The following is a 14,702-nucleotide window of genomic DNA, read 5'->3' as shown; positions in this document are numbered from 1 at the left end:
TGTGAGGTATTAAAATCTGACCTCGGGAGCGAACTAGTATACACCCATTGTATCTACCGGTGGGCGTGCTCGAAATATCATAAAATAAATGCGCGCCCTTGGTTCTTTACATTTCTCGATTACTGTATAATATTGTATAAAAAATGAATCGTTTTAAAATTCCAAAGCTAAATGTATAACTAGAAAAGTAAATAGTAAAAACAAATAATATATAATGATGAATTAGCAATATCGACTATCTTTACTAAAAGAGCCACTTTAATATTACGAATAACATTTAAGAAACCCATTTACGCTATCTACATTATTACAAGTAAATAAATGTAAATGAATTAGGTATTTATGTAAATCATGATTTATTCAAATAAATTAGTCATCATGTTTAAATTAAAACAATTGTTCTCAATAAAAATAATTTCATTCTCTTGGGGCTATTTTCGGTGTATTTTGGGCATGTTAATTTACAATTCATTTTAAAGCGTTTGAGAACACCCTATATAAAAAACTCAACTGAAAAAGCAATAACAATACAATCATTGTTTTTATATACATAAAAAACCAACGTGACAATCTTAAAACAAATATTATGTATTCTTTATTTTTATTCATCGATTCGACTCAAAGTAAGTATACTGTATTATTACCTTCAATGGAACGATTATAATTTAATATATTTATCATTTATTAAATTATTTATCATCAATTAAATTGACAAGTCACATAAAAGTATTATAAAATGCGTTAATGTAAATGGATGAGTGTACACGTCGACCATTATATAATGTGGGACTGAGTTTCTTCGGAATTCCTAGATCCAAAGATGCACTGTAGATATGGGCGAGGCAAATCTTAGATATCTTTCGATGTAATATTGTGTGGTGTTCTATGTAATTTTATCCGAATACTTTCTCTCCCGTTTACACGTATATATGTGTAAAATTTGACACACACAGATCTAAAGGTCGACGTATAGGGAACCCGGGGTGGAACGAGGTACCTAAGTTTGATAGTAATTTGTGCGATATTTAATGAAACTACACCATCATTTGACAAATCTTATGTTTATTTATTTATTTCTTTACAAGGAAAATATAGCTAGTTATAAAAAACAAACGTTTCTGAGGAAAATGTGCATTACAAAAATAAAGGGAAATTTCCCATTCTGCCCCACCCCCCGGGACACATACTATACCATACTATAGCATCATTAGCAAAGTTTACAGACGAGAACACTTTCATCATCGTCACTATCTAAACCAGCACATGCTAGATGTGCCCATTTCTTACAAATACTACAAGAACACCAGCCTTCATTGCACTTAGAGTAGTAATCATGGCAATACAAGCAGGCCGTATCTTCTTCTTCTGCGCTATCTTCGGATTCAGTTTCAGATATTTTTTGTTTCTTTGCCTTAGTTTTAACCTGTTTGTTCTTATTTTCTTTCCTTTTTCGTTGAGTTTCAATTTCTCTGGGTTTGTTTTCATCATTTTTAAACATTAATCTTTGTTTAATTTTTTTCTCTTTAGTTTCCTTTATAGCTTGCATCTTTTTTAAAGATTCTTCCAGTTCAACCTTATAATGTGAGGAGGTGAGGACAGCAGTCTTTTCACGCTTTTTTACAGCTCTTTTTGTTCCGGCTTTAACTTTTGGCAACGGAATTAGGTCTTTTGGCGACGTGACTGAAAAATGTGTGTCGGCATTAGTACGAACAGGGGAATCGGGCATCCAAGAACATCCGGGTTTAGGGACATTCACTGGTGGGGGAAGATTTTCGTCAGTTGTCGGTACGGATGGATTATTTTTGACAGGATTTTATCAACTACGGGTGTGGGATGAACATGAGGTGAGGAGAAATGCTTCTGTACTGGTGTAGTTGGCGTTGAGCCAATTGTCTCTGGCATAGCCGGAGATGTTTCCTGGATTGTACTGCCAACAGGATTTTCCAAGGGAATATCTGTTGTTGCTGATGGTAGAAAGTCATCATCGGTGAATTTATTCATATTGGATGGACAGATACCAGATTTTTCAAAGCTATTAATGGCAGTCTGCTGCACTTAAGAAAGCCTGGCCAAAAAGTGTTGATATGTCGAAAAGCTGAATCACTCTCCCTGGATGCGACCTGAGCCACTTCCTTATTTCATCCTCATAATACAAGTTCAAGGGCTTCATGAATGCAACGTCCAGTGGTTTAATTTTGTGAGAGCAATAAGGAGGGAAGCACAATATTAACACACCATTGTCACGTGCTAGATCTATTGCGGCCAGTTTCTTGGTGTGTGACGTATGCCCATCAAGAAGTAACAGAACTGGGTGTTCTTTCGTCGCTGTAGAAAACAGAAAGAACTGTTGTAGCCAGTTTACGAAAATCTCTGCAGTTATCCAACCAGAATCGCTAACTTCAGCCCAGCCTCCTGGTGGGATACCTGTTTCAAATTCACGTTGTTTCTTTTTCCGCGGAAATATTAACATTGGGGGCATGTAACATCCGGCAGCTGAGCAACATGTTTCGGCTGTGACAGTGGTGCCTCTTTCAGCAGAACTTAAGACACCTACTTGACGTGTTCCTCTAACAGCTATTATTTTCGAAAACTGCTTGGGAATTACGCTAATACCCGTTTCATCACAGTTGAAAATTCTAGTGGCATCTAGTTCGCTAAAAAACCTAGAAATGTACGAAAAAGTGAAATAACCGAAACAGATCGAAGGGCATTAAGACGCATTAGAGTGAAAAATTATATGGAGTTAAGCGTTTTATGGAGTGACGTTATTGGAAGATACGATTCTAGATCAACATATCGCTGAGAAGCCCACAAAATATAATTTGGTACAAAGTAATTTTTATAGTTGGAAAAATTAGTATTTTAGGCTAAGGAAAAGCCACTTTTAACATTACAACATAAGAAAAATGGACTACGATGGTCAAAAGAGCATAAAGATTCGACTCAGTTGCAATGAAATTCAATACAATGGACTGATGAGTCCAGATTTGAAGTGTGTGTTGTAGACAGTAGGAGTCGCGTCATTCGCAAGAAAAATGAAGCTTTCCATACCGACTGTCTGAAGAGAAAAGTCAAATTTCCTGCGTCTGTCTGTGAAGAATCTCTTTTACCGATTATAGAACACTGTTTAACATCAGCGGAAGATTTTGTCTTCCAACAGGACGGCGCAGGTTGTCATACCTCAAAAAAGAATTTAAAATGTATTGAAGATCATGGCATACCACATCTGGAATGAGTTTCTAACAGTCCCGATAGAGACTTTGTGGCGCGAAATGAAAAAAGCTTTGAGGAAACATCCTGCCAGGTCCGTCAACGAATTAAAGGAAAATTGCAAGAAATATGGGATTCGACTACATTAGAATTTTGTCAAAACTTGATAAAAACTATGCCTTGAAGAATTGTGTATGTCATTAAAAATACAGGGGTTTTACTCAGTGGTAAACTTTAATATACACATTCTATGCGTTTTTAGAAATTTATTATTAATCTGTTTAATCAATAGTTTTCATTACGTTATAAAATATTTTCTATAATTAGGAAAGTCAAAAATGTTGTTCGATACATTAAAACTTCTAAAATTTAATTTTCTTATCAATCTAACGTTGGGCCAACTGATATGGAAAGGGGCGCGTAGAAGTTTCCAAACAAAAAAAAAAGTTAAATGCTATGGTGTGTTTAGTAAATGAGAAGTGAATTAGAAGGTATGATGATATGAACACACGGGTATTTAAAAATCAAAATAAGTATAATATCAATTTTACACTGTGACTGATTAAAAATGCGAAATTAACAGCGATAGTGTTGACTTTTACTCTTAATCAAACAATGCGACAATTTGATAATGTCACTTTGCAAGGGCTATTAAAAATGTAACATTTAGTTTAAAGATAATTAATATTTAATAAAAAACGAATAAGAATACCGATTTTTATTATAATGTACGTTTCCTTCTGTTAAAGACATAAGGGTAAACATTGCGTGGGAAAAGATACATATCTAGTAATTAGAAAAGTAAGTCGACGTAAAAATTAAGAATCTGATAAGATTTCTAGCATATATATACTAGCTGACCCGGCGAACTTCGTACCGTCTTAGATAATGTGAGAAAAGTTCAATAAGCTCCTCTTTCGAGTATGTGGGAAAGAAATATATAAACAGAAATATATGAGTAATGCAAAAAATATACCACTTTTACCCCCGGGCTTTCCCGTAAAACCCCCCTCGGAGTAAGGGGGAAACGAAAAAAAAAGATTGATTTACCAAGAGTCTGTGCGCAATAGAAAAAAATATTTTTAATTAAAAATGTATCTAAGATAATTTTGAACAAAAATGTTAATTAGCATTTTTCGTGTAAAATTAACTGTTCTCTCAGAAACAAGTTTGTATCAGCTCGACAACAAAAACTCGATATATCCGAGTGTTATATCGACAAAAATCAAGATGCGTTAAAAAAAAAAGAGTTCAGCTGTCGTATACAATTTTTGTATTCTGACGCAAATAAATTTAGTTTTTATAAATGTGTTAAATAAATAACCGTGCCGCGGTTTTTGCCATTTTCTATGATTCTCATGAGATTCTCCAGTCGTCAGAGAATCCAGAGTCATAGTCCCTCCAAGAACACGGTTTTGAGTGTAATTTGTAGCAGAAGTTAGGTACTTTTGAAAAACGCACTCGTGTAATTGAAAAAGAGTAGTTTTAAACGTTTTAGATCGCGCAAATGTCAAAAATCGCGCAACGTTTATTTATTGAACTGATTTATAGAAACTGACTTCATTTGCGGCAACATACACATTTTGATTTTTGTCGATGGGACACTCTGATCAAAAGATATCAAATTTTTACTGTCGAGTTGATACTAATTTTATTTAATATTGATTTCGCGCACGCAACTAACAATAAAAATCGCCGGTCGCTCCAAGCGTTGTTTCTGAAAGAATGGTTCATTTTAGTGTTATTAAACACACTACATTTTTTATTTGAAACATTTTTTTCTACGGCCTACATATTCTTGAGAAATCGATTTTTTCGTGTTTTTACCCCTCCACGAGGGGGATTTAGGGGGAAGCCCGGGGGTAAAAGTGGTAAACTTTTTGATCTTTTTTGGGTTCCCAAAATTTATGTTCTCGGCAAAATTCAGCTTGTTCGTATGATTTTTAGGGGTCAAATCTCTAACGACTGGACTATATTTTTTCATTATCATTATTATCGTGTATTTATGTTTGATTACTTTACTTTGATTATCATTATATTCTAAACAATCAACAAAACTAGACTTAACCCTTGTAGAATAAATAAGTGCATATGAGATATTGTAGCCCAAGATGAAGATTTAACCACAGATGCACATAGGTCCACAGATTTAACATAAGAGCAAAAGAATTGAATACGATAATCTCATCTCAGAAAACTAAAATAGTAGCCCGTAAAGAACCAACCAGATGTAAAATAGAAATTGATGGCGTCAATATTGAACAAGTAATGGAAACAAAATACCTGGTAATTACACTATCTAGCTATGGAGACCTGGACAAAGAAGTGAGAGATCAAGTACAAAAAGCAAATAGACTGGCAGGATGCCTTAATAACACTATACGGCGAAAGAGACACATCAACACTGAGATGAAATCAAGAATTTATAAAGCCAGTGTAAGACCAAATATGCCTCAGAAACAGGACCCGACACAGCCACAACGCAAAGGCTACTGAAAATGGCAGAGTGTGACAACCTTTCATAGAGGTATTAATCCGCCAATGAACAAGCAGAATTGCTTATAAAGAGGAAGAAGAAGAAGAGAAGACAAATTTTAAATTTCTATATCCACTGGATATTCCGCAATTCGAATCAGCGACATTGAACAGTATGAAATATATGGAACAATTAGAAGCAATATTGCCGAAACAATTGGCCTATTTTTTTTTAATTTCTGCATATCTCTCCAGTAATTGTTGCTAAAACAAATGCCCGTATAAGCGCACCGTTGCACACTTTGTATATTGTGATTCTTAAAATTCTACTGATTCCTGCCTGCCTAGTTATCTATTATTCAATTGAATTTGCAACCGAAAAAATACATTAACTGTTTTTGTGTGTTGAGTTAAATATTTACGCATTTCTAATCAAAATAAACTAGACATCCGATCAGCTGATCGCATCATGTACATTGACAAAAAACCCTGGCAAATCGTCAAAAATGTTTATGTAATAAATTAAACACAATTTTGCATGCTATATTCCCCCTATTTTTCAGTATTGGTTCAATCTTCCATCAAGATACAACTTTTACTCAAATTATTTTTTTACATAACAAAATGTTCTTCAAATGCATTTATGTCACAAAAACCTTTGTTCAGAGAACTAGCTCCATGACGAACACCATGAACGACATTTTTGATATGAATAGAGTATTGTGTGTACTTGTAATAGCCAAGTCGTTGCATAAGGCATTGAAGGACTTTTGAAGATTATTTTTAGATGTTGGAGTCCAAAAGAAGGGTATGTATATTAATTAGTATCGCTTTAATAAGTGTTTTGTACTATTTATATTTATATACATAGTTGGCAAGAAACGTGGCAATGTCATGCCGTAATTTATTATATTTGTTAAAATGAAGTATTTAAAAAAATATTTTTATTTATTTTCTTATTTAAATACAAAACCAAATCAATCGCGCAGGGTTATTAGTGGATATAACAAACAAACACAAGAAATATTACATTAAATATAACTGAAATAACTTGATGTCTTTTCGATAGGTTAACACTGTTGAGATTTTTTTGATGAGAACTGTTTTGAGATCATTATCTGATTCCGTGGGATCTTCTTTCTTCCATGAATTGCACACAATCAAGCAGGATTATCTTTAACGGTCAGTGGCTCAGAACACCTGGAACATATTGTTAGTAGTTCTTTTGTTATTAAGTATTTGTGTGTCAGTATGGCCAATTTTTAGACGGTTAATAATAACTTGGGTTCTTCTGTTTGACTTCTGTTTGAAGGATTATCCAGGACAGCATTTATTTTTGGGTACATTTTCATTTAATTTTGGACCTAATGATTTTGCCATGTATTAGTACAGTGGAACCAGGTTCTTTGGGTGTAAGATATATTTTCAACTTTGCAGTGTAGTTTGAGCTCATTCGACTTTTATTTTCCAGTTGATCTGCTTTTTTATTTCTATAGATAGATATAGATATTTATTTCTCCAGCTCTGGCTGAATTTTGTGGATGTATGACATGATAAATTTGATAACTTTGCAGTCTAATAAATTATTGTCTAGTTAGATGTGTTTCTGCAATTAGGAATATATCTATTTTCTGTGTTTCTAAGGTTACTAATAACTCTTGTTGATGTAAAAGTCCATTTGTATTCCATTGGAGTATCCTAAGGTCCGGGGGCGCTATAGATTCATCGGCTTCTGATGTTTACAAGTCTGTTTAGCCTTTCAAGTACTTATTTGTTAAAGTCTTCTTGTTTACTCATTTTCTCCATTATTTTTTGCAACATTTCAGTTAATGTATCTGTTTTATTTTCTGCTTCTGGTTGTTTTACTTGGGGGTAATCGAGACGTAGTAATAAATAAAAGTTTTAGGAAATTTACACCCCGGGTGGCTCAAACAACATTACGTATTTTAATAGAGTGTGTCGGTAAAAATGACGTGAATTTATGACTTTTACTTGTGCCCACCGGTATTGAAGAAATAAAACAATAGCTGACTCTTATTAACAATAGCCGATTCTTATTTTATCCCCTTTTGAGACTGTGTACTTTTGGGAAAATTCTAGGGTATTCAAGTGAATTATTAATTTTTTTTAAATAATTTTAAACCCTGAAAATCTGAAAAAAAGAATTAATTTATCATACACTAATTTTATATTTTATATACAAAAAAATACTTGTTGGTTCCAATGTAAAAAAACTTTGGAAATAGCAAGTTTCACAACACATTGGTTGTTAATATAGCTTATAATAATTTTTGCTGTAAAAAGGGTTAAAGAGTTTTTAGAATGACAAATTACCTATTAGAATTACCTTTTTGTTAAAATTACCTATTAGAATAAAAAACTGGTTTTAATTGCCAAAATACGAATTTATTTGAGGTTCATCCTTAAATAATAATAGAGGAAGTTGCCTAAACCCGGACCCCCACTTTGTTTTTGAATTTTAAAAAATTTAAAAAATAAAAAAACATTAATCAATATTATATATCTTACTATGTTTTATATAGGTGTATATTTTATTTATATTTTTTTATTAAGTTTTGTAGGCGTGAAATTTTTTTTCTTGAACATTGCATTTTGTGTGTTTGAGAAATGTTTCCTAATGTGGGCCCCTAAAAAAATATTAAAGAAAATTTTAAGAAAATCTTAAAAATAAAACACTAACAATTTAAATGAACAAAATTGTAATTTTACATTGAAAATATAATAATTGACAGTCAAGTACGACAATATAGAGCCCAGAGGGAACACATAAGGCATCTAACCCAACGCTCTCCTTTACAGTCATCTGAAAATTTAACACAACAAAACAAACACTCTGCGTCCTTTTCAGCTGTGACGGAAGATACACCTGGTGAAATTTCTAACTCAGAAGAACCAGAGGATATGGTGTCGTCCGAGTCTTCTCCGGAGCTAGATTCTCCCTTGAACTTGAGACTTTTCTTAGCTTTCTCTTTTCTTTGCAACGAGAGACATTTTGAATCACGACCTTTACCACGTATCAGTTGTTTACTGGCCTTAGCTACTTTCTCCTCTCTAATTAGTGCAGCCTCTTCTAATTGCGATTTGTAAAGAGAAGAAGTTATAAGTGCTGAACTAGTTGCTTTACGTTCTCTAGTAGAAGCTCTTTTCTTAATTTTCGGTATAGAGTTGATACGAAATGGGCTTGTATGGAAAGAATTTTGCTGTATTCAATGTTCATTCTGAGGTTGGCTCTGAGTAGAATTTTGTTTCTCTGAGGATGACAGGTTAGCTTGACAGGATCCAGATGACTTGGCGGAATAACTAAATCAGATGCTCTTGATGTTGATGGTAAAGCTAGGTCAACTTGAACACCATTCAACTCAGATGCTCTTGATGTTAATGGTACAGCCAGGTCAACTTTAGCACCATTCACCTCAGATGCTCTTAATGTTGATGGTACAGCCAGGTCAACAACACCATTCAATTCAGTTTCACTGTAATTTAATTCTCTCTGCTCGCCTAGTTTCTGAGAAATGGTAGAATTTGGAGCAAGCTGTTGATTCTTACGTGCCTCAATGTATTCAGATTCTGTGAATATGTTTCGGTTAATAGGAAAGATTCCTCTAACTCAAGCCATTGATAGTTATCTCAGCCTTTTGACATTTAATGTAGGCTCTCCCAAAAAGCTCCATTACATCATAAGCACTAACAGGCCGATTACTATGTTGTAACCAATCTGGCCAAATCGATTAAATCAATATTTTATCACAGTTTATGTGACTGAAATGTCCGTCTAAGATGAGAAGGATAGGATTCTCTTTCGAAGGTTTTACAAATGCTATAAAGTGTTGAAACCACATTGTAAACAGATTTGCTTATATCCATCCTGAGGGATGTCCCGCAAATATGGTTCCCGGTGGAGCCCCTTTTTTCAGTTGATCGCTCAAATTCTTGCGTGGAAAAATGACTAAAGGGGGAACGAAGATTTCAGTTGCATTCATACAGGCAACGATTGTAATGAGAGATCCACGCTCAGCAGATGTCAGTGCAGCAACTTGCTTTTTTCCACGCAAAATAATTATTTTAGCCACTTTTGACTGTACGATAGATATACCACTTTCATCTACATTGAAAATTCTATCAGGGGTAAATTTTTCTTTGTCATAAACCTCTTCTAGAAGATTAAAAAATCTATCCGTATTTTCTTTACTGAATCCTAAAGCTCTTGCAAAGGACGTGCCAGTTGGTTTTCGTTCTGATAACTTCTCTATGTGGAGTTTTAAAAAAGACTTGCCCATTTTTGCCTAGCCATTTCATCTTTGAAAGGGTGCTGAACGTGATTCCTTTTAGCTAATTGTACATCCATTCTTCGTAAATATGTTCGGTAAGGCCAAAGCATGATGCTTCCATGGCTAAACAATAATTAACTAGTTCATTCCCAAGTTGTTTGCAAAAAAGCGGTGGCCTACCAACTTTTGTAAGAGATGCATCTAAGGAATTTCTATATTTTTCTTTGGCCAATCGTTGCAGAGTTAATCTTGGCACATTAGACATATGACTCTTAGATGAATAAAAAGCTGATCGTTCACCAAGACTTAACGAAGACCATGTTGATCAATTCGGGAGCTTCATTGATGGTGGGTAAGGATATGTACTAATATAAAAGTAACAGATATATAAATGTCAGATAGATAAATATTAGATAACAGTCTGAAAAAAGAGAAACAAGAAGCACTGAATACAGATAAACTGCCAAATAAAGAGGGCGCCAATTATTCTTAACCAGAGAGACATAAATGACACAAAACTGTCATAAAACATATCAAAAAAATTATAAAAGTCGATTCATTTACCCATAAGATGAAAGAGATTATATATCGAATAAAATACTTCCATAAAATAATAAGTTTTAAAAAATTTAACATAATGACGGTATTAGATTTTTGTTTCGATACAGGGCAGCGACAAGCCGCTTATACGTATTTCGACCTCTTTAGGTCTCCTCAGAACGGTATAGAGCCACTGCTCTGAACCAAAACAAATTTTTTTTTTAAATTGTTTATTAATACTCAAAAATATACACAAATACATGCTAATTTCAGTTATTTGCAAACATGTATTTATTAAATACTCAAAAACAATTAACTTACGACCATTATTGTAGTCAATAAACTTATTGTTTATTGTACTATATATAGTCAGATTACAGCCTTTAAATAACTGTTATAAAAGTTTATATTAAAAACTGTTAATTAAGTAAATTATTTAGTATAGTAGTATAGTAGTCAACACTCACATTAACAGCTCAACGACATTCGAAGACATGGCCATCTGATACGGCCAAAAACAGGTGGAGATTGGGATGTATTGAAAATGGATGAAGGTTGATGCTTTCAAAATTTCTTCGTGCCTCATCTACAAATAACCAGATTGTGGCAAAAGGCAGAATTTGGCGGCATTTGACGGCTTCGGTAAAAAATGGGCCTCTAGTGGAACTCTATATACGAAAAAAAAACGATCTCTTACTATTGAAATTATTTGAATAAACATGGGATGATCAAACTTACAACATAATAATATGTGAGTTCTCGATTACAATTAAACGTCTATATTTACGTCACAATGAATTTCGATGGGAGACTAAACACAGAATAATCGAAATAGGCTGTATTGGCTGCTTTTAGAATTTTTGACCAAAGCTAATTAATTTTTGGGAGGGGTATACAGGTATGTAGTAAGAGTGGTGATTTTCATTCGCATGGAAAAATCTTAAAACTGTTATCGTTTAATTTTAGCCAAAGCTAGTTAAATCTTAAGAGATTATGTAAGACCGCTCTCAAGTTTAAGAAGAGAAACGTTCATGTGTTCATGGACTCTATGAATACTTTAACCCAAATACAATTTATTATAGGGGATACAGAAGATATAGAAATATTTTAATACAGAAGATAATCCTTCCAAAAAAGTCTGTGGTAAAGATTGAAAGTTTGTGTCCGGCCACATTTTACCCACTCACCTAAGTTTTGTCTAAATAAAATATTGGTTTACCTTCTGCACGTAATTTCAACATAGAACCATGAAGTATCTCCGTTTCCAACAAACAACTTCCTCAGTATCAATAAGATTTGCTTTTTTATTACGTTTTGCCTACTTGAACTTCAATTCGCTTAGAGTTCCTTATAGTTTTATCTGTCCTATTTTAGGAAGATACGGTCCTTCATTGATTGCGTCCAAAACTTTGGTAAGTGTGATGTCTGTTTTTTAAAATAAAATTAGTGAACTTTTCTTTTTATTCCGCTTTTAAGTAGTTTGTTCAGTAAATTTAAATTATTTTTACCTTCTGCATTATCATTTGGAGAATTAACAACTCCACTTTTGAATTCTCTTTTGATACTCTTGAATGTGATATATCGTTGATTTGCTTAACTTGGCATATTCCTTGTGTTTTTAACAGTATCGTCAACAGAAACCTGTAAACATTGCTTATAATTATTTTCTCATCAACCGATAATGCACAGTTTTTTAAACGTTTGGCAGGTATAACCTTTGAACCACACTTTATAGAGACATTTTGCGAATCTTTATCTGATGTTTTAGTTTCATTATATTTCATTTTATTTGATAAATACTATTTTAACGAACTGGGAAAACTAGAACCATAATGTCTTTAGTGAGAAAAAAGATTTATATGTTGATATTCTTAATCGTCCTTATCAATACACTCATATGAAAGTGAGATTGTTGTATTGATAAAATTTTAAATATAGATAATAGTTATATCCTTGGGAGGCACCTAATTAACTCTTGTCGAAATATTGCATTTGTGTAGGATTAAACCACAATTAATTGTAATGAGAATTACATTTTCCATTTGTTTTGACGTTATGATTTTTAATTCGGAAATCGTTGTCTTTTTTTTATATAAATTAATTAATTATGGGTCAATTGATAAACATTAAAAGGTTATTATAATTTCTTTAATTTATAAAAAAAATTTGAAAACGATTTCTGCATTGTAAATCGCACCGTCCAAAAAATGTAAAATGTTGTTCTCATTACAATTAATAATTGTGGTTTAATCCCACATAACTATGTACATGCAAGAAAACAGTTTCAGATCCTCCTATTATAGTAGTGTAGGGTTGATGTTTTAAATCACTGCAATTTTAATATTATCTGAACGACAAAAATAAAAGTACTCGACTCAGCTAGAGAACAAAAGTAGCGGAGTGGTTATATACAGGGACGGCGACAGCGGGCCTGCATGCGGGCGCTTCTGTTCGGGGGGCGCCAAAATGAGCTTTTTTTCTGCTAATGTTATACAAAATAGCAAAATGGAAAAATTAATTTTTTAAATGTGATTTTAATTCCAGTGATAATACGCTAATCTTTGTTTATTATTTTTGCATCCCACACACGTGAAATATACAAAAATTTACAGCACATAGAATTCGTACAGTGTAGTAATACAGTGGAGTTAAAAAGTCCTGCATCACCTAAGCGCCTTATGGTTTTTGAGGTTTAACACAAGTTTTTTGTATATGTTCGCTAATTCATTTTAAGTTTATGCTTGTAATTATATATTAGAAAATAATCTGATTGAAGGGATTTTCCATAAGCCGAGAAAATTATGAGGTCGTTAAAGTACTATTAAATTGAATCTTAATGACAAATTTTCCACATATTTTGACTATACACTGTAGTTACCCTAACGCATTTATTCGCTCTTTTATTTTTGATAAAAAGGTCAAAATGTCATCCTAGACCAAACAAACTAAATTATCGGGCGAAAAGCGTTTTGAAATTATTTTTCACCATAAAAACGACAAATCTAGTTGCTAATATAGCATCCGCAGTAAACTGTAATCAATCTACAGTAATTAGAGTCATTAAGAAGTATGCTGAACAAGGAGAAATTGACGACAGACCGCGTAGTGGCCGACCAAAGAAAACTTCTGTCCGGGATGACGCTACGTTAAGAAGAACAAGTCTGGCAGACAGAAGCCTTAATTCCACCCAATTGACGAAGCTGTGGTCTGAATCTACAGGTGTAAGCGTGTGCACTTCCACTGTGAGAAAAAGACTGCTTAGTTTTGGACTTAGAGGATGTAAGACACGGAAGAAACCACTGCTTTCAGAAAAGCAAAGATTGCACCGTTTGAAATGGGCCAAGGAACATCGAATCTGGACAGCAAAGCAGTGGCAGAATGTACTGTTTAGTAATGAATCCACTTTCAATATTATTAATCATGCTGGAAATGCCTACGTCAGAAGATTTCCTGGTGAAGAATTTTCTCCAAAATGTGTTCTTCCCACAATTAAACATCCAACCTCCGTTATGATATGGGGTTGCATGTCCGCTCGAAGAGTTGGTCGCTTACACGTTGTCTCTGGGATGATGAATGCTACCAAATACATTGATGTACTACAGAATAAGATGCTGCGTAGTAGAAAAGACCTGTTTGTCGAAGAAAAATTTATTTTTCAGGATGATCCTTGCCATAGAGCAAAATTGGTTAAAGCTTGGATGGAGAGTAATGAAATTGATAGGATGGACTTGCCAGCGCAATACCCGGACCTTAATCTCATCGAGAATTTGTGGTAAAGGATATCAAACATCATTTCCAAAAGCAAACCCACAAATAAAACGAAATTAATCGAATCTCTAATCCACGCTTGGCATCACTGTATTTTCATGGAGGAACTGCAAAAATTAATAAATTCTATGTCCAAATAATGTGAACTAGTTATTAAAAACAAGGGCTGGCCAATTAAATATTAAAATTAGTTTAAATTACTTCAATGTGATGTACAATATCGTCTTGATGTAAATAGCCTAATTTTTGTAATATTTAATAAAAAAATTTCCGAACTACATTTTTTTTATTAATCAAAATTTTTGCTGTGTTTCCATTTTATAAGATTGTATTTAAGTGCTTGTTTGATGTAGATAGTAAATGGTTAAAAAATATTTAAGGTAAATGCCTTAAACTTCTATTTTCATGTATTTGGTAAGG

At 33.4% G+C, this 14,702-nt stretch overlaps 1 protein-coding gene and 1 long non-coding RNA gene across 4 annotated transcripts in view; one reads left to right on the top strand and one right to left on the bottom strand.

Annotated features, from left to right (window-relative positions):
• Positions 1–14,702, bottom strand: part of LOC140441291 (uncharacterized) — a 345,941-nt gene that overhangs the window by 292,777 nt on the left and 38,462 nt on the right. For 2 of the 3 annotated variants that reach the window (XM_072531913.1, XM_072531914.1), the window contains exon 2: positions 10,982–11,182. The exons of the other annotated variant lie outside the window; for it this stretch is intronic. In XM_072531913.1, the coding sequence (XP_072388014.1) occupies positions 10,982–11,100 (119 nt within the window). In that variant the 5' untranslated portion in view covers positions 11,101–11,182. The remainder of the gene's footprint in view (positions 1–10,981; positions 11,183–14,702) is intronic. 3 annotated transcript variants of the gene reach the window in all.
• Positions 6,177–14,702, top strand: part of LOC140441293 (uncharacterized) — a 31,264-nt gene continuing 22,738 nt past the window's right edge. The window contains exon 1 of the long non-coding RNA XR_011950978.1: positions 6,177–6,493. This is a non-coding gene — a long non-coding RNA (uncharacterized lncRNA). The remainder of the gene's footprint in view (positions 6,494–14,702) is intronic.

This window comes from Diabrotica undecimpunctata, chromosome 5, assembly GCF_040954645.1.
Source record: "Diabrotica undecimpunctata isolate CICGRU chromosome 5, icDiaUnde3, whole genome shotgun sequence".
NCBI lineage: Eukaryota > Metazoa > Arthropoda > Insecta > Coleoptera > Chrysomelidae > Diabrotica > Diabrotica undecimpunctata.
This window is presented reverse-complemented; position numbering and strand designations above follow the sequence as displayed.